Below are 25643 nucleotides of genomic sequence, written 5' to 3'. Positions count from 1 at the left end.
ATAAGTATTTATTGAGTGCCTCCTATGTGCCAGGTACCATTCTAGGCACTTAGTAACAGCAGTGAACAAATCGAGATCCCTGCCCTTGTGGAGATTAGAATCTCACGATTTTGTATAAACCTGATCAATCTTTACAGACTGGCTTTGTAACTAGTTTGAGAGGATAGGCAGGGGAGTATTAGCATTCCAACCATCCTAGTTTTCCTTCTTTCCCAAATTGCCTGAGAGTTTTCCTAATGAGTCAATCTGAGAGGAAGCTCAGAGACTAGAATTATGTCCTGTTGTTTTCACTGTTTAATGCAACTACTGGGAACTGCCAACTGTAGTAGAAAAGAACCTCTGGAATCATCAGTTCTGTAGAGACCCACTAGCTGGATTTTACCCAGCCTTTCTGGTGTAGTTTAAGTCTGGGTAATAACAATGTGAGGGGCAGGAAGAGAAGAGGATATATAGTTTCACGTCTTCCCTACCATTCTTACAGTAGTTTTATTCTTCCACATATATTTGGGATTTTCCATTCTTTTATCTTGAAAACATAGCAACAGTGACTCCAGATAGGGAAACTAAGTTCAATTATTTTGAATGCCTCAAAGGCCAGGATCAAAGAGGAAAAAAAAAATGTCGCACAAGACTGCCTCAACCAGTCACCGTGGCTTCCCAGCATGAGTGGGCACAGAAGCACAAAAACATTGTGCCTTCTGAGTTTCTTCTTCCCTCCTAATAAACACAGGGAGGCAATTATGATATAAAATCTTCAATGTACTTAGATACTGCATCTTCAGGAAGACTGTCTCCTATGCAAAAGGTCATGTGAACTCTTCTGGCATGTACAAAGCCTGTCGTTTTAAGTAAAGTAGGAGGACAGTGAGATGAAAATATAACTGGATCACGCCACCTGAAAGACGGACATCTTAAAAACTGATAACAATGGCCAGAGTCCATGCGGACAATGAAGAGACCACTGATTCTGATATCACTCTGGGTGGAAGATATACATAGAATCACAAAATCAAAATATTTATTTGTTCTTTTGCACATGACACTGTTAAAATATTCCTACGACAGCAATACTGCCTTCCAGGAGCTTACAATCTAAAACAGTCAACATTAATTGTAGACCCAGTGATTAAGGCATTATATCAAATGCAGACTTTATATCTTTAGATGCATCTTCTCAAGGAAGCAGCTGGAGAGGGCAGGACCAACAGTAAATGACATGAAAGTATACTCCCTACCACCTCCCCTTCCAGTTTCTACAGGGAACCCGAAACCAGTGCCCCACAGCCTAAAAGGGAATTCCAGACAGCCCTACCATAGAAGTAGTGAAGAAACTTCAGTCTCTGATTCCCTGGTGCACAGAGGATTGTCTGTGGGCAGTGAGGGGCTGAGTGTTCCTCTGGCATAGGTTGGAGACGGTACCTAAGATTTTGTAACTTAATGGATAGTACCAGGTAGCCCTTTACCCAGCCTCATAGAAATTCCAACAGGACAATTGCTCCTCAAAGTGTGCTTAGGGTCTCGAACGAGTTTTACAGCTTCCAGTTGGTATCAATATCCAAACCCACTGCAGAGCATTGTCCAGTACATTGGGAGGGCGAGGGAGACTAGTGTATGGGATAAAAGACTGAAAGACAGTAAGGGGCCAAAGACATGGCGATACAGCTTCCACTTGTGAACAGGAGGAAAAGAGCAATTTGGATCCAAAAGGAACACAGAAGTCAGGCACTAAAATTCTAAATGAACAGGGGTACAGATATGAAAATCAACAAGATTATCAATATTAACACAATCCAAGAGCTCAAGAAAGACAGAATTTAAGTTTTTTTTTCCCCCTTCACTAGTTTCTTCCTTTGGCAACCTAGCTCAAGATCACAGAATTCAGGTTTTTCATGAGACTCTATCTTGAATACCAAAGACGTATCCCAGATTGCTTCTCTCTGAGAGTGTGAAGTTCACAGCATTTTGTCTTAACTGGCCTTGATTTTTCATACCTTGAAAATAACCTGATAAGGTTATTTCATAGCAGATCATGACAAGATGTCTAGAGAGTACCAGGGTTACTACTAAACATTGATTCTTATTTTCTTTCTCAGGGTTTTATTATTCATTGGCTTCTGAGACAATACAGGCTATTTGTACCTTAATGTTGGATTTTTATCAGTACCCTTTGCTTATACTAAGTATCAGCACTACAAGGGGTTGGAATGAGAGAAAAACTAAATTCTTAAGTGTTGGTTTTAACCTCGATCCGGTAAGCTCATGACCCTCTCTTGGTTCAAAGCCATGCAAGTACACATTTCTCACCCTCCAATATTTAACTGGCATCAACAGAGAAAGTACAAACTTCAAAACCACAACAGAGGCCGACAGGATAGCTGTGTTTTCTCTCTCCTGCCCTGAGGCACAGAAGGAGTCTAGCACCAAGGAGGGCAGGGTTTAACAGACCAGCACAAGAAGAGTCACTGTACAGAGGTAGGTTGGACTGGGAACAAGACTGCAGCGTAGACAACAAGAGTAAAAATCCAATATGATTCTTCACTGCGGAAAGTAAGTTTTGGCCGCTTGTGATCTAATTAAGCTCTGCCCACACTGAGTAACAAAGATGGTCATGCAGAGAATGAGGATCTGCCTGGTATGCCTTTGGATGGGCTGAGGAAAATCTGCCCATCAGCCAACCACACCCTAAGCCTCTCAAAGAGAGGGCTGGGCTTTTGCCCTTCTAACCCAAGACTGGCTGATTTATATTGCAGATCAAAGGTCTTTCTCAACCTTCAGGCTACTTCCAAGAAATTACAAATCTTTAAAAATAAGGACTAGTGATTTCATACATGCTAAGAAAAGTTACTTTGGCTCCAGCCCTTCCGTGCATGTGGGCCTGGGCACACAGACACAGCTGGGGCTGAATAAATGTTTGTGGAATGATTAAGTATTGACCAGCAGCATTTAGTACATGAGTTAAGCCCAGACACACCACCTACTAATAGCAAGTCAAATTCCTGTGCCCAGACCCAGGTAGCTCATCCACCAGGTGATACTCCCTTAGTTTAAAGCAGAGATGCTCAAAGTACGGTCCCCTGATCATCAGCAGGGGCATCACTTGGGAATTTGTTAAAAATACCGATTTAAGAGCTCTGGGTCAAGGCCCAACAACTGGGTTTTTAACAAGCTCTCTAGGTGATTTTCTGATGCGTGCTAAAGTTTGAAAATCACTGGTTTAGAGGCAGACACATGAAAACAATAACAGGAGAAAATATTTAAATGCTTGCTTCATTCAGCTGTGGCATACTAAGGTACCGAGTCAAAGTAAAAATGTCAATGGTTTCATTTTAAAATATCTATTTTCTCAAATTGATTGTTACCTTTTTTTCTTGATTAACAAGTTCATTCTAATTAAAATGTTAAGTGGGAGCATAAGTTGATTAGTCAGCCACCCAGGAATGCACTGTCCTGCAAGTTCTGGGCCTGTATTTATACAGTCTCAAACCATCTCTCTGCCCCCTACAAAGATTTCAGTGAAACACGTCACATCTAGGGAAGGCATAACCTATCTCCCACTCATTGAGTCCAAAGACTAAAACATGTTTGGGTTCTGGGTTTGGCTGGGCAAGACTTTGCTTCGCCTGCCATCAATCCTGGCTAAAGTTAACCCATTTCCATCACTGACCCAGGAAAAACCCACCAAATTCACAAACTGTCTGTTTAACAGAAAAGAAAGAACACAAGACTAGAACAAAGGAAGCAGGTGATCAAGCCACTGAACAGAAAGCTACCCAGATTAGATAAGAACATATAACTCGGATCTAAGATAATGAGGGAGGAGAGGACTTCTCCTGAGCGGCTTCACCTCAAGAGAAATGGGAAACTCAGCTCATTAGGGCAAAAACTGGCGGGGGGAAGGAGGTTACCACTTTAGCTCAGAGACTGTAAGCTAAACCTCTGTTGAGCAGGTGTATGTGTGTCGTAGGGAGATAAGGAGCAAGAAGAGAAGGTGGAATCCTGTCTTCCAGTCTTGAAGTGCTTTCCACTGCAATCGATAAGGCCACACCATGGAGTCAGACGTTAATGGCAATGCTCTGTGATGTCCACTACCACCGCCTTCTTCCAGCTGAAGAGGAAGTACCCTGTGCCAGCCCCAGCTGCTACAGCAATGCAGAGGTACCCGTTGTAGGTCATGAAGATGAGCATGAGGAAGTAGCTGATGACCACTTGGATGATATGCAGCACTGTTTGCAGGAGGTGCGGGAAGCTCAGCATTTGCTGCCTGGAGAGTAAACAGGGACACGAGAGTCAGGGCCCTGGGAGCGCTCAGGCAGCTCGGCAAGCACTTCCGGTGCAAGAAAGGGAGCAGTCGTGGTCATGAGCTCAGCTTGAGCTTCCCTCTCTCACAGTCACCCTGGCAACTCCAGGGTACTGTGTCTACACAAGTTTTGTTTATTGGTCCTTGGAATGAAAAATGATAGGGCTATGAGGTTAATAGATATCAGCTAGATATGGTTCTACGGCAGCAGGAGGAAAGCTCTTCAGGAGGAGGGCAGAGGGAGGCTGGAGGGTGACTCACCTCCACCTTGGAACCTGAAAGGGATGGCCCACATCCTCCCACACTTATTTCTGCGAACATTTTCAGACCTTCCCAAAGCTCATACTCTTAAAAACTTGGAAACAAAATTGACAGTGGGGTGGTATAGTAGACAGTTCTTGATTAGGGATCAGGAGACCTGGCTGTTTATCTCCTCTGTCACTCACTAGTTCTGTCACCTTAGATGAGTCACAGTCTGGTTGGCCCTCAATCTTGGGTACTATTGGAATAAAATGATATTGTGCTTACTTGAGAGTAAGACATTGGTCTATAGGATTCCTTGAATTCCAATTTAGCTTTAAGATCTACGTTTCTATTGTAACTGAATTTTAAAAAGCACCTGCCAATCTGTGGCGAAAACCAACAGTCATCCAAATACTTTCTTAAGTGAAATACAGACCTCTGCACAGTCTTACAACAAAATGAGACCAGAGCTGGGCAGGTACAACTTTTTATAGAAAGGAATCAATTGGGTTCTGCCATTCTTCTGTATCCTGACCTGAAACTTCTTTAACTTGTTTATTATTATTTGACCAATATGTTAAAATATGGATTCTCGTCCTTCTTCCAAAGTGACCAGTGCTGAGAATTCAGAACGAACTCTAAGAAGAGTTAATATCCTTCCTCTTTGGGTCTGCTAATGACTCACAACCCCAAGCCTCCAAAGAGTGCTGATCAAGGTGACATAGAATCATTAACTCAAGAAAAGGGCTGTTGCTAATAAAATAGCCACTTTGCTATTTGGCTAGTTCAGTTCTCCAGAACTTGCACCTGCATCTGTTCAGTCTTCTTACCCGACAGTTTTGTGTGTTTCCATAAGGATGGTTCCATTTGGTCCTGGGACAGGCATGGAATTGTACCGAATGCTGACTTGGGACTTGCGCAGGAGGCCTTCTCGGGCTATCTTGAGTCCTTCATAGAACATGGCTAGTAAAAACACGGCCACGAAAGCGCCAGCCATTTCTAAGTAGGAAAGGAGAAGATGGCAGTAATGTCAAACATGCAAAATGCTTAGCTGGTGTGCTCTCCAAGCAAGAAAGAAAACGTAGAAAAACTGCTCCTTTTTTTTTTCTTTTATTTTTTCTGGGGGGGTGGGTGGGAATGGGCCTTGCCACTCAGCTTACAAAATCTTAGTTCCCTGACCAGGGACTGAACCCAGGCCCTGGGCAGTCAAAGTGCCACGTCCCAATCACTGGACTGCCCGGGAATTCCAAACAACTGCGACTCTCTCCTGTTAATTCCAGAATATGTTATATTGTTACCTCTTCACACCCATGGATGGAAGACAAGGGCCACGATGGTGTTAGTGAGAACTACAGTCTCTACTCAAGAATATACTCATTCTCTGATTAATACAACCAAAAAATAATTGGAACAACAATAACCTTTTGGTCTGGCTGCTTGACATCATTAAATTAGTTTCACACACAGAGACACACAATGTAGAATATGTGAAAGAGAAATAAAACACTTATTGTTAAGACTCTGACCTCCCAGTGCAGGGGCACCCAGTTCCATCCCTGATTGGGGATCCCACATATGTGCAGTGTGCCTCCTGCCCCTCAAAAGTGTTGACTCTATTTCTTGAATGGGCATTTCAATTCTAAGTCTTTAACACTGTGAATTGTTGGTAACAATATGAATGTATTCAAAACTGATTTAACATACTACCCTTTTCCCCCAAACAAATCGATTTTGTGGGTCCAAAGATTTATCTTATACCTAAAGTGGTCCACCTGACCACTGAACTTGTACAATTTGAATTCAAGGCACACATTCTAAAGGAGATCAATCCTGGGTGTTCATTGGAAGGACTGATGCTAAAGCTGAAACTGCAATACTTTGGCCACCTCATGCGATGAGTTGACTCACTGGAAAAGACTCTGATGCTGGGAAAGGTTGGGGGCGGGAGGAGAAGGGGATGACAGAGAATGAGATGGCTGGATGGCATCACCGACTCTGTGGACATGAGTTTGAGTGAACTCTAGGAGTTGGTGATGGACAGGGAGGCCTGGTGTGCTGTGATTCATGGGGTCGCGGAGAGTCGGACACAACTGAGCGACTGAACTGAACTGAACTGACTGAAGTCAACATTATAGACTCCAGAAAAATGGATGATTAACTGCCCCCAAACTAGGACTGACCCTAAGATGGGTCAAGAGTCATGAATGCTGTAGACCAGTTTGGTAAGCTAGAAAGAACATAGGATTAGGTCAGAAGCCTTAGGTCCCTGTCCTAGTTCTGACATACTAATTTATTTATGGCTAATCATTTCACTATTTGAAGCTTAATTTTTCTGTAAAATGGAAGGACTGTACTTGATTAATAGTTTTGAAGCTAGGGGTACTTTGTGGTATGTATACCTAAAATGCTTCTTATGCCATTCGAACTTGTCTGTAGTCTTACGTCTAAGACCAATCAAACAAGGAAATACTCTGGAAAAGGATGAAAGAAAACGGTCTGCAAAAGACTCCGATCTGTATCTAAATTATGTTTCAGAAACTCTGAAACATACACATGTTATTTAAGAGAGGTTTACAGTAGGTCCTAAATAGTCATTGTGTGTCCTTATCTTCCAGGTAGGAAATAGGAAACCAGACGGTTACAATTGCAACCCTTATGACTCAGTAACTTTGGCAGGAAGAGGTGCTGGGTTTCCAGATTCTTTGTCACTGTTTCTCATGTGAGTGTCACCTTCAAACAACACCTGATGGCCTACTCACCTCCAGCTGTATTGATCACCAAACCAGAAAACAATAGCTCCACGTTCTTAAAGCCGAAGTAGAAAGTCATAGGCTGCCAGGAAACCAAAACATGTTAGTTAGAAACAGTCGAAATTTTTACACGAGAATCGCAGGTCAAGCAGCTGAGAACACTTATAAGCAGCAGTTCTGGGTAATAAGAAGCATTCACTGAAGTGGAAAGCTTTCTCCTCATTTTAGTATCACGAACACAGGCACTTCTCCACATGTACTCTCCTTTGCCCTCACTGTCAACTTTTGCCTTTTTCTCTTCTACACAAAGCATACAGAAATTAATCCAGAAAAGGGTCAATTTTGAAAGGAAGACATACTGAAGAAAGAACCATAGAAATATTGGTTCTGTTGTAGCCCTGAAATTAACCTGCCACATAATCTTGGGCAAATCACTTGACTTCTCTAGGTCTGCCTTAGTTTTTCCTCATTGGTAAATTGATCTTTAACCTTGAAAAAAAATGCTATGACAAACCTAGACAGTGTATTAAAAAGCAGAGATATCACTTTGCCGACAAAGGTCCATATAGTCAAAGCTATGGTCTTTCCAATAGTCATATATGTATGTAAGAGTTGGACCGTAAAGGCTGAGCACTGGACAATTGATGCTTTTGAACTGTAGTATTAGAGAAGACTCTTGAGAGTCCCTTGGACTGCATGGAGGTCAAATCAATCAATCCTAAAGGAAATCAACCCTGAATATTCATTGGAAGGACTGATGCTAAAACCGAAGCTCCAAAACTTTGGCTATCTGATGCAAACAGCCAAATCATTGAAAATGACCCTGATGTTAGGAAAGATTGAGGGCAGGAGGAGAAGGGGACAACAGAGGATGAGAAGGTTGGATGGCATCACCAACTCAATGGATGTGAGTTTGAGCAAGCTCTGGGAGATAATGAAGGACAGGGAAGCCTGGCGTGCTACAGTCCATGGGGTTGCAAAGAGTTGGACACAACTTAGTGACTGAACAAGAACTACAAACATAATCATCTTCCAGTCCTAAAATTTGATTATTTCTGTGACCCAGGTGGGTGGGAAAGGGCACTTACCATCATCATCATGTGGTCATGGGAGTGGTCGGATGAAGTGGTCGGGTGATGGTGAGGTGGCATGGTACTGTTGTTTCCACCACTCATATCCATGTTCATCCCCATGTGGTGGGAATGGCCTATTTTCCCAGGAAAAGTTGAGTCAGCAGAAGATTCTTCTAAGAGAAAGAATTATATACAATAATTAAAAATACAAAATCTTGATTTTAAAAAAAAAATCTTCACAATGTTTCATCTTGTCTTTTTTTCTCTTTTGGCCACACTGTGTGGCATGTGGACTCTTAGTTCCCTGACCAGGGATCGAACCTGCTTCCCCTGCCCTGGAAGCACAGAGTCCCAATCTCTGGACTGCCAGGCAATTCCCCAAATCTTGTTTCTTGATAAATACTTAGTCTGTGTGGGATTTCAGCCAATAAATATATGCTCCCCAACATCTTACTCAGAATTATTTTTTAATTACCTACAGACACAGAGAAGAGTAACTGCAGCAACAGGTATGTCCTCTGGAGACTGTGGCAGAAGGGATTTATTTGTACATAGGGTTTCAGAAACCTCTTTTTTTTTAATTCATTTTATTGAAGTATAGTTGATTTATTTACAATGTCATGTTAGTCTCTGCTATACAATACAATACAAAGTGAATCAGCTACACAACATCAGAAACCTAACTCTTATTCTGAAGAATCAAGAATGCTCTTCTAGATATATTCAATGTATGTTCAAACTTAAATATGAGGTAAGGAGAAGAAAAGGAGCTTCTTCGGCTGGCAGGAAATAATTTGTAATAATGCATAAAATTGATGCCATGGATGAAATTTAACAGCTTTTCTGATCACAAACGTCAGTAGATAAAAAGCAAGAGTTTCAAGATAATTCTAATTGGAGGGCCTGTGTTCAATCAGGATATTACGAATACACTCTCACATATGGGACCACCAGCCTTCAGCTAATTTAAATTAGAAGGAAAGGTCTACTGCTGCCCTAGGCAAGCAGTGTGTTCAGAATTTGATACACTATCAATATCAGCAGGGCATTAGACCTGGAAACATGGGGGAAAAAAAGGTATAAATTAGATATTCTTTATTAAATTAAGTCTAGACAACTGCACGTTCAGTCTTGTGTCTGTTTATTACCCCTTAAGGGTTTTATTGCAAAAGTCCATCCAAGATGTTATCCAAAGAGCAAAAACTCTGGTAGCTGGGGTGGGGAGTGGAAAGGTGAAGAGAGTGGAGAGGGAGGTAGTGGCATTCTCTTTATGTGTCCCTCAATGCCAATTTGTGGAGGAAAAAGTTCTTTAGAAATCCCAAGTAGGTATTCATGTTCATGAGCCTGTGTGCCTCTTTTATTAATCCAATCAATATTTATCCAGCTTTCGCCAAACTCTGAGCTAAGTGCTAATAATTCAACAGTGAATAAGACAAACAAAGCAGAGGACGGAGAAACAGTAAACAGAACATTTTCATGTGGCGATTAGTGCTGTGAAGGAAAGAAACAGGGGAATACAGCAGGATTACTAAGAGGCTGAAAAGAGGCACATTTTAGATACAAAAGCAGAAATACTCCACCATTTATTTTCCCCTCTTCAACTTCTATCCCATGATTCTATGATAGCAAGATGAAAAAATATGTTTCAGCAAAGGAAATGGCAAAGCATTCCTTAAAGATAATCAGAATTCAACCATGAATTTAAATAACTTTCATGCCAGATACTGTATTGCTTCATCATGAGAGAACTCGACAAGCTGGTATTGTTAATACAATTGCCATAAGGGGACTAGATTAGAGGTACAAAGAGATACATAAGATCTTTGTCCACAAAGGTTTATTTACAGTGAATGGTAAAAAAAAAAAATACACACACACACACAAATAATCAACAAGAGAGAACACACACGGATGTTTGTGGCGCGCCTTCTGGCGTCAGTGGCTGAGGGACATACAGAGATGAAGCAGACGCAGCCTCTCTCCTCACGGAGCTTCAAGGCTAATAGTTAGACGGGGAAACCAAGCAGTCATGACTCAGGTTGGGGCCTAAGATGAAATGTAAAGGACAATTTAAAAAGTAAGAACATAGATAGCATCAGAACCTAATTAAGATTTGTGCCCTCATTAACTTCCTCATTAAGTTTTACATATTCTTCCTTTCACCATGTTTCTTTTGAAGACCCATGGGTTCCTAATTGTCCAGGCATCTCATTACCAATCAGAGACACCTATTTAATGAAAGTACTTAATCAAATCTCTTCAGATGTATCAGTGGACCAGTATTCTATATGTCCAAATCTTAAGAACGTCTTTCGAGTTATGCACCTGTTTTGAAGTATCACCTTGTAGGATACATTTCACACTGAAATATACTAGAGAACAGAGCAGGAACTGAATCTATTTCCTTCCACTGTTAATGGACAATTAATTTCTTATTTTTTTCTTTTAACTTTAATTTTTTTTTTACCTCACCATGTAACTCACAGGATCTTAATTCCCCGACCAGGGATTGAACCCGGGCCTCCAACAGTGGAAGCACTGAATCCTAACTACCGAACCAGCAGCAAACTCTCACAACGGATTTCTTTAAAAAAAAAAAAAATAATAATAATTTAATTAATTAATTAACTTTTGGCTGTGCTTGGGGGTTTGTTGCTGCGCAGGCTTTTCTCTAGTTGTGGAGAGAAGGGGCTATTCTCCAGCTCTGCTGCTCATGCTCCTCATTGTGGAGCACAGGCTCCAGGGCATGTGGGCTTCAGGAGTTGTGGCTCAAGGGATTGGATGCTCCATGGCATGGGAGATCTTCCCCAACCAGGGATCAAATCCCCGTCTCCCGCATTGGCAAGTGGACTCTTTATACCACTGAGCTACCAGGAAAGCCCACAATGGATTTCTTATAGTGGAATCCTAGGTAAAAGTCAGCCTTCTGTTATCTTCTCTCTTGCAGAGTATTCTAGCTAACTAAGACCACTTTCAAGCCCTTTCTGCCTATCCTCTCTCCCGAGGTCACAAAATGGCTATCAACACATGTGGATGGTTCATAAAAGCTCTTTCGTCTAGCATAGAAAACTTCTTTGCTCTTTAAGAAAATAGAACAGAAACAGTCTAGGAATTGGCGAGAGAAAAAAATCAAGTATGAATTTCTATGAAACTTAGTTCATAAAAAAATAGGTGAGAAGCTTATTTCTTTGCAAGGCTTTACACTATTCAGTTTCCAGGGAACATTCATGTTCAGCTGGGTACTTGAGGTTGGCTATATGCCAACTTGCTTGTATTGCTTGGAATGAATGACACATCCTATACTGAATAACCTGATGCTGGGAAAGGCAGGAGGAGATGGGGATGACAGAAGACAAACGGTTGGACAGCATCACCAACTCAGTGGACATGAATTTGAGCAAGCTCTGGGAGATGGTGACAGACAGGGAAGCCTGGTGTGCTGCAGTCCATGGCATCACAAACAGTCAGACATGACTGAACAACAACACTGAACACCATATAGCTTTGCATTTTCTACCTTCCCCTTTTCCCCATTTAATAAGTATGGTGCTGCTGCTGCTGCTGCTAAGTCACTTCAGTCGTGTCCAACTCTGTGTGACCCCATAGACGGAAGCCCACCAGGCTCCCCCTTCCCTGGGATTCTCCAGGCAAGAACACTGGAGTGGGTTGCCATTTCCTTCTCCAATGTGTGAAAGTGAAAAGTGAAAGTGAAGTTGCTCACTTGTGTCCGACCCTTAGCGACCCCATGGACTGCAGCCTACCAGGCTCCTCCATCCATGGGATTTTCTAGGCAAGAGTACTGGAGCGGCTTGCCATTACCTTCTCCAAGTATGGTGCAGTATCTTAAAAATAGGTTTCAGAACTTCCTTGGATTCAAGGATCTAATTCCTTCTCAGTCTACTTTTGAGAATCATCAAAAAGAAACTTCCTCTGTTCCTGCCAACACTTCCCCAAACACACGCACTGGAAAGCTTAGAGGGCCAGAATCATTTTTGCAAAATCTAGCATCTCTAGCAAAATATATATCAATTTATAGACAGAAGATAGGGAACTAGCGAGCAGGTTAAATTCGGATGCCCATTCTGAGTCTTAGCACTGACCTTACATCTAAACTTTAAATCCTCTTTTACTTTCCTGGTATTTCACAATGGTGAATGAGAAACAGTCCATGGGGACTACGATTAGATCCCACAAAAGACTACACAGAAGTGGTCACACATCTGCCACATGGTCCCTCTCCTCCGGCTCAGTCGGATGTAATCCGGAGCCTCAGATAATTCTTTTGGAGACTGCACCAGTCTTTCCTGACTTTCATGATAAGGAAGAAAGCTTTTATTCTTAAAATGATTAGGGTCATGTTCTTTTTTAGATTTGTAAAAACATTTAACAAAGGGAACTCCATCTAGTCACTCTTCTGCTTTCTGGAGTCAATAGTTATGATTGATGATACAAGCTTTTGGCAAGCACGGACAGGGGAAATTCAACATCAAAGACAATACACTACTATAAACAAGGATTCCTGCATATGGACTATGTTCATGTGATTAAGCAACAAGTTTAACTGGACTAATCCTGCCTCTTCATGACCTGTATGGGGTCAGCAGATATTCTGAGGAACGACTCTGGGTTTGTTTCAAGTGCCTCTATAGGTGAACTTTGAAATTTTCCTATACATGGTTCAGATGATAAAGAATCTGCCTGTAATGCAGGAGATCTGGGTTGGAATCCTGGGTTGGGAAGATCCCCTGGAGAAGGAAAAGGCTCCCCACTCCAGTATTCTTGCTTGGAGAATTCCATGGACAAAGGAGCCTGGTGGGCTATAGTCAGTGGGGTCGCAAAGAGTTGGACACAACTGAGTAACTAACACGATCTTTTATGAATCCTGCACTTAATGCTGTTTGCAGGAAGTGGTAAAGGAATGTAGGAATAAAGGAGAGATCTTGATATGATGCAGTAACAAATCAGGCATTGGTGCCTCTCTATAACCTGACACTTCAGGCCAATATACTGAAGTTGTTTAGAAAAAAGATGTAGTGGTTTCTAGGGAAGGGAAATACAATTTGATGACTATAAATGGGGAAGGCCCTTTCGCTTGATGGCTATGATGTTGTTTCACTCATATTCTAGGCCCTGGTCTCACATTTTTAGCCCAAATTGACTGGCAGAAATGTGGTCATAATTGTTTGAATATAACCACACCATGCTTTGGATATTTTAACTCTCTTTCCTTGGCCTGTATCCTTCTTGGAGTGCAGTAATCATAAGGATACTTAAACTAATTTCATTTATAAAAGTATTAGGTGTGAGTAAATCTTAAGTTTATACACAGGTTCTAGCCAGAACTGGCAAAAAATTTTTGACTCCCAGAGTGCTGCCATATCAATGGATAAAATAACAGTTTAGGAAAATGAGACAGTAGAGGTAGCAAGAAAATAAGTCAGGCCAATGAGAAAAAAAGAAATGGTAAAGACCTTAAAATCACAGAGTTCTCCCCAGATTAAGTTTGGCAGGTGATGGGAGGGGCTAGGGCACGTGCTCTAACTGTAGCTTTATAAAGACAGAACTCTGGAGAATGATCTCTAAAACCCCACCATCAACACTGTGTTAGTCGCTCAGTCATGTCTGACTCTTTGCAAACCCCGTGGACTAAAGCCCGCCAGGCTCCTCTGTCCATGGGATTCTCCTGCAAGAATACTGGAGTGGGTTGCCACACCCTCCTCCAGGGATCTTCCCAACTCAGGGATTGAACCCAGGTCTCCCGCATTGCAGGTGGATTCTTTACCATCTGAGCTGCCAGGAAAACCCAAGAATAGTGGAGTGGGTTGCCATTCCCTTCTCCAGGGGATCTTCCCCACCCAGGGATCGAACCTGGGTCTCCTGAATTGCAAGCAAATTCTTTACCATTTAAGCCACCAGGGAAGCCCTTACCACTAAAAAAATAAAAAATGAAAAGGAAAGAGAGAAAACTTAGATTTTATCCAATTAAACTAAGGCTACCAGGACTTCCCTGGCAGTCCAGTGGTTAAGACTCTGAGCTTCCAATGCAGGGGACACAGATTTGACCCCTGGTCAGGAAACTAAGATCCCATATGCTGTGAGGCAGAGTACCAAAAACAAACAAAACCTAAAGCTACCATTTTCTCTTCTAAGTTTGTGCCTTTGTTGATCATCCCAAAGTGAGCTCTACTGTAAACAGTGCAGGTGTTACTGAGTCCATGCTCGGTCTGCTCACTGCTGCACAGGCCAGGTAACCAGATGATGGAGGCAAGGAATACGCTTCTATTGGGAAAGCTGGCTGACAAAGATAGCAGACTAATGTCTCAAAATAACCATCTTGTTTGGGCCTGGATGCCAGGTTCTTTGTAGGACAGAGACAGGTAGGAGTTGAGGAAGTAAAGACCATTATCTTGCAAATATCTCTTGGAATGGCCAACCTCCAGAGGTGATGTATCAATCTTTTCCAGCAGAGGTGCAGTCTTCCCCAAGGCAGGTCATTATGTACTATTATAATAACAAAGGGGCTTCCCTGGTGGCTCAGAGAATCCACCTGCAGTGCAGGAGACCAGAGTTTGATCCCTGGGTTGGGAAGATCCCCCAGAGAAGGGCATGGCAACCCACTCCAATATTCTTGCCTGGAGAATCCCATTGACAGCTACAGTCCTTGGGGTTGCAAAGAGTCGGACCCAACTGAGCAACTAACTACATAATAACAAAAGCAACACAAAAGAAGAGTTAACGTCAAAGAAACAGATCCATCGTAGAGACAAAACTGGCTCTTCACTGCAGCACAGGAGGTCCCAGAGGAAAAGAAGCAGGTATAGCCTTTTGATATAAGAGAAGCCATTTTAGGCCTAAGCCATTTTCTGGCTACCATGCACGCCCTTGAACAGGGTCTCAGTAAGAAGGATCTTAAGGGAACATAAGAAGTAAGAACAGCAAAGATGATAAGTTTGTTGCAGGATTACTTGAAAGCACGTTTTGTGGAAAGAAACCAAACTACACTCTACACACTCAAGTGACAGCAGAGTCTATGTGGCCGTACCACTCATACATCAGAGTAATCGGATGCGTCAATAGTAACCATTTGCCAGAGACAAAGGGGAAAACTACTTCAAATGGTCACACTTCAAACTTAAAGGGCTTCCATTTATAAGTGGCCGATTCCCTGGTGGTTCAGATGGTAAAGAACTGTCTTGCAATACGGGAGACCTGGGTTCGATCCCTGGGTTGGGAAGATCACCTGGAGAAGGGAATGGCAACCCACTCTAGTATTCTCACCTGGAGAATCCCAATGAACAGAGGCAGGCTACAGTCCTTAGGGTTGCAGTCAGACACAACAGAGCACACACACAATGATCTAGGCAAACAAGAAAGGCTACATGGACTGAAAGTTTTTAGAAGAACAAAAGAGTTATGAATTAGCGGGAGCAGATCTTTTATACTGAAGTTCTTGGCTAAGAATGACCATTCAGGAGCTGCCCTGTGAATCTCATTCTGCTCAGATGGTAAAGAATCTGCCTGCCATGCAGATTCCTGGGTTGGAAAGTTCCTCTGGAGAAGAGAATGGCAATCCACTCCAGAATTCTTGCCTGGAAAATTCCATGGACAGAGAAGCCTGGTAGGCTACAGTCCGTCAGGTCGGAAAGAGTCGGACACGACCGAGCGACTAACACACATGGAAAAGACAGAAAGCAAACCCATGATTTGATTCTAATCAGAATAAGACAAGAAAGGCTTTGCTTCCGGGTGATTCAAGGTCACCCCCTTCTATCATAAACTTTATCTTTCTATATCTCCACTCAACAATGGTTAATCTGCTCAGACTGAGCAAAGGAGATGAGAAGCCTGGTTGTCCTGGAGGAACTGATTACAATCCAAATTATACAGTTATATTAAAAACAGAAGCTTATCATTTTTTAGAGAAATCATGCAACGGACAAACTTAATTTTTTAAATACCCAATGCAGATGATACCACCTTAATGTCAGAAAGTAAAGGGGAACAGAGCCGCTTGATGAAGGTGAAAGGGGAGAGTGAAAAAGCTGGCTTAAAACTCAACATTCAAAGAGCTAAGATCATGGCATCCAGTCCCATCACTTCACGGCAAATATATGGGGAAAAAAATGGAAACAGTAGCAGATTTTATTTTCCTGGGCTCCAAAATCACTGCAGATGATGACTGCAGCCATAAAATTAAAAGATACTTGCTCCTTGGAGGGAAAGCTATGACAAAACTAGCACATTAAAAAGCAGAGACATTACTTAGTCGACAAAGGTCCATATAGTCAAAGCTATGGTTTTTCCAGTGGTCATGGACAGATGTGTGAATTGGACCCTAGAGAAGGCTGAGTGCCAAAGAATTGATGCTTTCAAACTGTGGTGTTGGAGAAGACTCTTGAGAGACCCTTGGACAGGAAGGCCATCAAACCAGTCAATCCTATAGGAAATCAACCCTGAATATTCACTGGAAAGACTGATGCTGAAGCAAACCCCAGGAGACGGTGAAGGACAGGGAAGCCTGGCATGCTGCAGTCCACGGGTCACAAAGAGTCGGACACGGCTTACTGACTGAATGACAACAAATCCTCACAGTATCTCTTCTGGTTTCAGAGGAGCCAAGGCACAGAAAGTGACAAGTGGGAGTATTAGCCACTCGGGCGTGTCTAACTCTTTGCAGTCCCATGGACTGTAGCCTGCCAGGCTCCTCTGTTCATGGGACTTCCCAGGCAAGAATACTGGAGTGGGCTGCCATTTCCTTCTCCAGGGGAATCTTCCTGACCCAGGGATCAAACCGGCATCTCCTGTATTGGCAGACAGATTCTTTACTGCTCAGCTACCAGGGAAGCCCAAGGCATGGAGAGTTTAAGCAACCTGTTCAATGTTATTCTGGAAAGTTGTGGAAGTACCCTGGCAAGAACTTATGTATCCTCATTCCTGGCCCAGGGATTATTCTCTGTTAAATTTGCCTTACTATTTATTCAGTGTCAATTTTTGGTCACTTTTCCTAATCCAAATAAATTAGAAGGTTTATTCAGCCTGCCTCTGGTTTTCACAATCACTCTCTTAAAAACATGGGTTTTTCTCATGGTACTTCTGCCCTCTGTTCATCCTATGTGATACATCAATGACAAATCAATCTACCTAAGGCATGGCTCTACTTATGCGTCCCCAACATTTCACTGCCTACCAACCTCTCCATTGTCTATTAACCTCCTTGTTCTAAGATCATAGATCTTTAAAACAAAGGCCTCAACCTACCTTTCTGCCTCCAGGTACTTTGGGTTTCAGCCACACAAGTCTAATTAGCCCAGTTCCTGCTCTGACCACACTTTGCTGTCTGGTGTCTTTGCTGACATTGTTTCCCATCCTACAATCTCTAAATGCAACAAATCTTCCTCCTCTTGCAAGGTCTAGTTCTAAAACCTCTGACCATTCATACCACAATGTGCCCTTCCTCTTGACTCCAACTGAGACTAGGTCTTGCTCTTTCAGTCTGTCTGTTTCAGTCATCACCTGACAGAACACTGTTGAGAAAATGTAACAGAAACAGTTGAATGGAGTGTTTCTCCAAGTCCTCATCTTCATCAACTGCAGACATTAAGTTCCTCTTGGATGCTTAGCCTCCTGACTCAGCTAAGGAGAGAAGTCTGGCTTCAACAAGTAGACCTAGAAAGAGATGGATGAGCCATCTCTTCATCTATTGGCTGCTGCTGCTGCTGCTAAGTCGCTTCAGTGGTGTCCGACTCTGTGTGACCCCATAGAGGGCAGCCCACCAGGCTCCGCCGTCCCTGGGATTCTGCAGGCAAGAACACTGGAGTGGGTTGCCATTTCCTCCTCCAGTTCATGAAAGTGAAAAGTGAAAGTGAAGTTGCTCAGTCATGTCCGACTCTTCGTGACCCCATGGAATGCAGCCCATCAGGCTCCTCCATCCATGGGATTTTCCAGGCAAGAGTACTGGAGTGGGTTGCCATTGCCTTCTCTGCATCTATTGGCAGACCACCTCAAAATAAAACCTAGTGCCCTGCCTCTCAATCTGTGGGTCACAGAAATCTCACTAAGAATTGGAAGGGCCTTAGGACTTCTATTGTGGTCCAGGGGTTAAGACTCCATGCTTCCACTGTAGGGGACATGGGTTCAACCCCTGGTTGGAGAACTAAGATCCTTGTGCCACACAGTGTGCGCCCCCCCCCAAAAAAAAAGCCTGGAAGAACTTTAGAAGTCATCAGATGCAGCTATTCAGTAATAACCAAATTCTGTAACAACTGTTTTAACACCCCTCAGGATGTTTCCGTTCCAGAAATATAAGGATGCAAACACTCTCTTTCCAGCCAAATCAAGCATAGGAGGTGTTTCATAGGAGCTGCATGTTGCTATTTTTTTGGTAATGGTGTCAATAATAGAACCAGTAGTTCCAGTGAAACCAGTATCCAGATACTATTTGCATGTATTTCTCAAACCGTGATTTGCATTTTAGGTTTTACTCCCAAGAACTAATCTGTCTGCAAAGAAACACAGAAGTATCTTCACCTCACCCTTCTCATCATTTATTTTATGTCCACTACCTGGCATTTGGGGCTTCTCAGATAACTCAGTTGGTAAAGAATCCACCTGCAATGCAGGAGACCCCGGTTCGATTCCTGGGTTGGGAAGAAACGCTGGAGAAGGGATAGGCTACCCACTCCAGTATTCCTGGGCTTCCCTTGTGGTAAAGAACCCGCCTGCAATGCGGAGACCTGGGTTTGATCTCTGGGTTGGGAAGATCCCCTGGAGAAGGTAAAGGCTCCCCACGCTCCAGAATTCTGGCCTGGAGAATCCCATGGACTGTATAGTCCATGGGGACCCGAAGAGTCAGACATTACTGAGTGGCTTTCACTTTCACTGTCTCTGTCACAGATTTCCTTCCCAGCCTTACCCCAAACTAATCCTCTTCACATTCAGATATTCCACTGAAAGTCATCCATTCACTCTTCCTGAATGAATTTAGTACTTTGATAGCTGTGTGCTTTTTTGGCTCAGCAGTGTCCGTCCCATCTTCTGAATATGTGAAAATCCTGTCATTATTTATCCGACATTTACAGTGCACTTAAAATGTGTCAGAAGTTAGTGAAGTGAAGTAAAAATCACTTAGTCGTGTCTGACTCTTTGCAGCCCCACAAACTATACAGTCCATGATTCTCCAGGCCAGAATACTGGAGTGGGTATCCTTTCCCTTCTCCAAGGGATCTTCCCAACCCAGGGATCAAACTCTGGCCTCCTGCATTGCAGGTGGATTCTTTACCAGCTGAGTCACAAGAGAAGCCAAAAGTAGGATAAAGTTAAAATATGGCCCTTGCTCTTTGGAGTGTACAACCTAGTTCATTCTTTAAGGCTGAGTTAAAATGCCACCTCTTCTATGGGGTTTTCCTTGAATTTCTGACAGAAGAAATTGCTTTTTATTGGATCTCTTTAGCAATCTTCTAGAACATCTGACTTCCAGTTCCTAAAATACAAGATAAAAAACACCGTATACACACAGCAAAGTTCTTGGAGGGCAAGCCACTAATTCATAGCTCCTTTTTTTTTTTTAATTGGAGGCTAATTACTTTACCGGAGAAGGCAATGGCAAGCCACTCCAGTACTCTTGCCTAGAAAATCCCATGGATGGAGGAGCCTGGTGGGCTGCAGTCCGTGGGGTCGCTAAGGGTCGGACATGACTGAGTGACTTCACTTCCACTTTTCACTTTCCACTTTCACACATTGGAGAAGGAAATGGCAACCCACTCCAGTGTTCTTGGCTGGAGAATCCCAGGGACGGGGGAGCCTGGTGGGCTTCCGTCTATGGGGTCACACAGAGTCGGACACAACTGAAGTGACTTAGCAATTACTTTACAATATTATATTGGTTTTGCCATACATTGACATGAATCCGCCCCAGGTGTACATGTGTTCCCCTTCTTGAATCCCCCTCCCATCTCCCTCCTCCCCATATCCTCCCTCTGGGTCATCCCTGTGCACCAGCCCCGAGCATCCTGTATCATGTGTCGAACCTGGACTGGTGATTCACATACGATAATATACATGTTTCAATGCCATTCTCCCAAATCATCCCACCCTCGCCCTCTCCCACAGAGTCCCAAAGACTGTTCTATACATCTGTGTCTCTTTTGCTGTCTCGTATACAGGGTTATCATTTGCATCTTTCTCAATTCCATATATATGCATTAGTATACTGTATTGGTGTTTTTCTTTCTGGCTTACTTCACTCTGTATAATAGGCTCCAGTTTCATCCACCTCATTAGAACTGATTCAAATGCATTCTTTTTATTGGCTGAGTAATACTCCATTGTGTATATGTACCAAAGCTTTCTTATCCATTTGTCTGCAGATGAACATCTAGGTTGCTTCCATGTCCTGGCTATTATAAACAGTGCTGCGGTGAACATTGGAGTACATGTGTCTCTTTCAATTCTGGTTTCCTCGGTGTGTATGCCCAGGAGAGCGATTGCTGGATCATATGGCAGTTCTATTTCCAGTTTTTTGAGGAATCTCCACACTGTTCTCTGTAGTGGCTGTACTAGTTTGCATTTCCACCAACAGTGTAAGAGGGTTCCCTTTTCTCCACACCCTCTCCAGCATTTATTGCTTGTAGACTTTTGGATAGCAGCCATTCTGACTGGTGTGAGATGGTACCTCATTGTGGTTTTGATTTGCATTTCTCTGATTATGAGGGATGTTGAGCATTTTTTCATGTGTTTGTTAGCTATCTGTATGTCTTCTTTGGAGAAATGTCTGTTTAGTTCTTTGGCCCATTTTTTGATTGGGTCGTTTATTTTTCTGGAATTGAGCTGCAGGAGCTGACCGTATATTTTAGAGATTAATTCTTTGTCAGTTGTTTCATTTGCTATTATTTTCTCCCATTCTGAAGGCTGTCTTTTCACCTTGCTTATAATTTCCTTTGCTGTGCTAAAGCTTTTAATTTTAATTAGGTCCAATTTGTTTATTTTTGCTTTTATTTCCAATATTCTGGGAGGTGGGTCATGGAGGATCCTGCTGTGATTTATGTCGGAGTGTTTTGCCTATGTTCTTCTCTAGGAGTTTTATAGTTTCTGGTCTTACATTTAGATCTTTAATCCATTTTGAGTTTATTTTTGTGTATGGTGTTAGGAAGTGTTCTAGTTTCATTCTTTTACAAGTGGCTGACCAGTTTTCCCAGCACCACTTGTTAAAGAGACTGTTTTTTCTCCATTTTATATTCTTGCCTCCTTTGTCAAAGATAAGGTGTCCACAGGTGCGTGGATTTATCTCTGGGCTTTCTATTTTGTTCCATTAATCTATATTTCTGTCTTTATGCCAGGACCATACTGTCTTGATGACTGTGGCTTTGTAGTAGAGCCTGAAGTCCGGCAGGTTGATGCCCCCAGTTACATTCTTCTTCCTCAAGATTGCTTTGGCTATTTGAGGTTTTTTGTATTTCCATACAAATTGTGAGATTACTTGTTCTAGCTCTGTGAAAAATACCGTTGGTAGCTTGATAGGGATTGCACTGAATGTATAAATTACTTTGGGTAGTATATTCATTTTCACAATATTTATTCTTCCAATCCACGAACACGGTATATTTCTCCATCTATTAGTGTCCTCTTTGATTTCTTTCACCAGTGTTTTATAGTTTTCTATGTGCAGGTCTTTTGTTTCTTTAGGTAGATATATTCGTAAGTATTTTATTCTTTTCATTGCAACAGTGAATGGAATCATTTCCTTAATTTCTCTTTCTATTTTCTTATTATTAGTGTATAGGAATGCAAGGGATTTCTGTGTGTTGATTTTATATCCTGCACCTTTACTGTATTCATTGATTAGCTCTAGTAGTTTTCTGGTAGAGTCTTTAATTCTTACAAAACCCATGTAGGTTTATCTACTTACAAGGACCCAGGTGCAAAAGACAAGATTCTTCCCTTTGCAAAACTTACCCTAGAGGAGGAAACTCTCATTAAATAAGTAAATGTTTAAGTATATAGTTGGAAGTACACATGGTACTGTGGTAGGAGAATAACAGTAAAAGAACTAACGGAGCAGGGGTAGGTAGAAGAGAGAACAGAGAATTCCTCTTAAGGTAATGTTTAAGCAGACTGAAAATTACTGGAGATGGGTAGATGGGCAGAGAATAGCACCTGAGGCAAGAAAAGGTCAGTGTGACTAGAACACACTGAGTATGAGGAAGAGAAGCCAATGAGGCTGAAGACAGGCCCGAGAGTACAGTGAAGAAGGCCTTCCAGGTCATTTAGAGCAGACTAAATTTTACTCCAAGGGCAACTGCAAGTTATTTAGGGGTAATAAGCAGGGGAGGGATGTGACCAGATTTAGACTTTAATAGAATACTCTGCTGTGTAGAATAACTGGCCTTTATTTGTTCTTACCTAATAATATTTTCTGCTCTAGTTTTCTGTGAGGCGTTCACAGATGGAAAAAAACAAATTCCTTACAGAGCCACGGGGCATAATCCTTTAATTTCCCCAAATCCAGAAAGACATCTGTTAAAACTTCCAAAGGATTAGATGAACCTTCTAATTTCTGGGTTATTTAATGGCTTGAGGGGCAAAGACTGAAAAATACTCCACAAGGACTATCTTGGATTGTAAGAGCTTCTAAAGTCACAGGTCCACTTCTGTAGGAGGGAATTAAGCTTACAGAATATTGTTAAGAGCATGAGTCAGGTAAGATTCAAATCCTGGCTCTGCTACTTTCTGAGTATCTTGGTGACATTTCCTATAAAAGTCTCATGAGTCTTTCGATAGGCAGTGGGTACTATGCAGAGCCTGCTAAAGGGGCTGTGTTAAGATTTCAATAGCATCTGGGTAACTCACTTAAATTTGGTAGGTGCTCGGTAAGGTAAACGGGAGAAGGCACTGACAAGCCACTCCAGTACTCTTGTCTAGAAAATCCCATGGATGGAGGAGTCTGGTGGGCTGCAGTCCGTGGGGTCGCTAAGGATCGGACACGACTGAGCGAGTTCACTTTCACTTTTCACTTTCACACATTGGAGAAGGAAATGGCAACCCACTCCAGTGTTCTTGCTGGGAGAATCCCAGGGACGGGGGAGCCTGGTGGGCTTCCGTCTATGGGGTCGCACAGAGTCGGACACGACTGAAGTGACTTAGCAGCAGCAGTAGTAGCAGTAAGGTAAAAAATATGATGAAGGTAGACTCAGCTCCCTGGACAGCATGTGCCTAGTGTGTTGTTATTGGGTTATACAACTTGTACTAAACATGGAAATCTTCAACCATGATATTTGACAAACCCCACTTTTCCCTCCACAAAACACTAGCAATAAACCCAGAATTTATGTGATTCCAGCTTCTAATGCTAAGGGCAGTGGAGAATATACTAAACTGGGCCAAGATCTGGATTCTGCTTCATCCAACTCCATCACTCTGTATTCTTTGGGGGTAAAACGCCAATGCCAGTTTCTCGATTTTGACCTCATTGACATTTGGGGCCAAACAATTCTTTGTTGTATGAGCTGTCCTGTGCACTGTAGGAAGTTTAACAGTATTCCGAGCCTTTACTCACAAAGTGACAGAAGCACTATCCCAGCTGTGACAATCTAAAATATCTCCAGATTTTGCCAAATATCCCATCGGGGGCAGAATCACCCTACTTCTTCGAGAACCAATCTTTTTTTTTTTTTGCCACACTTCATGACATGTTGGAATCTTTGTTTCCCAGCCAGGGATCGAACTGATGGCCCCTGATTTGGAAGCACAGCATCTTAACCACTGTACCACTAGGGTAGTCTCTGAGAACCACTTTTGATCTCTGAGTTTAGGCATCTCATCTGAAACTCAGGGGAATGAGATAACATCTGTCTTGTTCATTTTCAGCGCTTTTGTATCATTAAAGTAAGATAATGAATGGCAAGAATTACTGAGAGAAAAAGATCATGTAACCTATATAAAAGCATTATTATTACTTTGTGGGTTATGTTCTGAGTGCTCAGTAACAAGACTGAAGAAAACTACTCACATCTTGTTCATGGAATGCATAGTAAGGCCTACTTTAGCCTATGTGGAGTCTAATATACCATTTACCTTGGTATTCAATAAATACCTGTTGATTGAAAGCTTCTAAGTCTGGGTCCAATCAATAGTAAACTTTCTTTGCAGCACGTTCCCAGGTTTTCCTGCTGAGCAAGCACAATGTAGTATGTTGCTAGACCTAACCACATGTGAAAGACAGGACTGGATTAAACAAGAACGGCTACTTACTTCTATAGCTGGAAAATAGAGGTACAAGAGGTTAACTGACTACTCAAGGCCATGTGGCAGTCAGTCTAGTGGCAGTCTGCAGTTAGAATCCAGATTCTGACCTCAAGTCCAGTGATCATTTTATTACTCGTATCATTGGACTTTCACCCAACTCTTCCTCCCTGTCTCAACATAGAGGTGTTAGGGACTTCCCTGGTGGCCCAATGCTTAAGACTTAGTGCTTTCACTGCAGTGGGCATGAGTTCAGTCCCTGGCTAGGAGAAACGAAGAACCCCCATGCTGCACAGCACAGTCAAAAGGAAACAAAACAAAAAACAAAAGGTAGCTATTTACTTTCTGCAGGCCAATTCTAAAAAATTGAGATAAGGAAACAAAGTTGTAGTTTTAGGGAGCTTGGAAAGAAATACAGACCTATTTCTATTGAGAGGAAGAAATGAATATTCCCTATACTCAGGGTAAACCAACATCAGCAAGTCTGTAAAGCGCATTAAAGGAATTCTCCAGGCAAGATTACTGGAGTGGGTAGCCATTGCCTTCTCCAGGAAATCTTCCTGACTCAGGGATTGAACCTGGGTCTCCTGCATTGTAGACAGATTCTTTACAGAGGATGAGATGGTTGGATGGCATCACCGACTCAATGGACGTGAGTTTGAGCAAGCTCTGTGAGTTGGTGATGGATAGGGAAGCCTGGTGTGCTGCAGTCCGTGGGGTCACCAAGAGTTGGACACAACTGAGCGACTGAACTGAACCACCTAATAACCAAAGAATTTTCTGGGCTAACACTAAATTTAACACAAAATGGCTCATCTTTGGAATTTGACAGCAGTTTCTTTCACACACTGTGGGAATAGTTCCCAATGTGATTAATGAAATTAAGATTGGCTCCCAGCTGAGCACCCCAGGGCCTGTCCCTAACCATCGGCTCCTGCTTATCTGAAAATGGGAGTTCAGTTTGAGATCCTGAATAGACCACTAAAAATAAACAACAAAAAACATGAGGAGGAAGTTGTGGGCAGAAGAAATATTTTCTTTCTG

The 25643-nt window shown here is 42.5% G+C and overlaps 1 protein-coding gene across 3 annotated transcripts in view; it reads right to left on the bottom strand.

Annotated features, from left to right (window-relative positions):
• Positions 1-996: 996 nt before the first annotated feature.
• The window catches only part of SLC31A1 (solute carrier family 31 member 1), a 36309-nt gene continuing 11662 nt past the window's right edge, over positions 997-25643 (bottom strand). Inside the window, exons 1-5 of one of the 3 annotated variants that reach the window (XM_088838285.1) lie at positions 17877-18461; positions 8379-8497; positions 7300-7372; positions 5371-5539; positions 997-4261 (exon numbers count right to left, since the gene is read on the bottom strand). In XM_088838285.1, coding sequence (XP_088694411.1) covers positions 4060-4261; positions 5371-5539; positions 7300-7372; positions 8379-8497; positions 17877-17961 — 648 coding nt within the window. In that variant the 5' untranslated portion in view covers positions 17962-18461 and the 3' untranslated portion in view covers positions 997-4059. Of the gene's footprint in view, positions 4262-5370; positions 5540-7299; positions 7373-8378; positions 8537-17876; positions 18462-25643 lie in introns of those variants that run through there. The other 2 variants (XM_055427617.2, XM_055427618.2) reach the window with 2 other exon arrangements.

The sequence above is a fragment of the Moschus berezovskii genome, chromosome 7, assembly GCF_049115385.1.
Source record: "Moschus berezovskii isolate FMDL1 chromosome 7, NW_MosBer_1.0, whole genome shotgun sequence".
NCBI classification, from domain to species: Eukaryota; Metazoa; Chordata; class Mammalia; order Artiodactyla; family Moschidae; genus Moschus; species Moschus berezovskii.
This window is presented reverse-complemented; position numbering and strand designations above follow the sequence as displayed.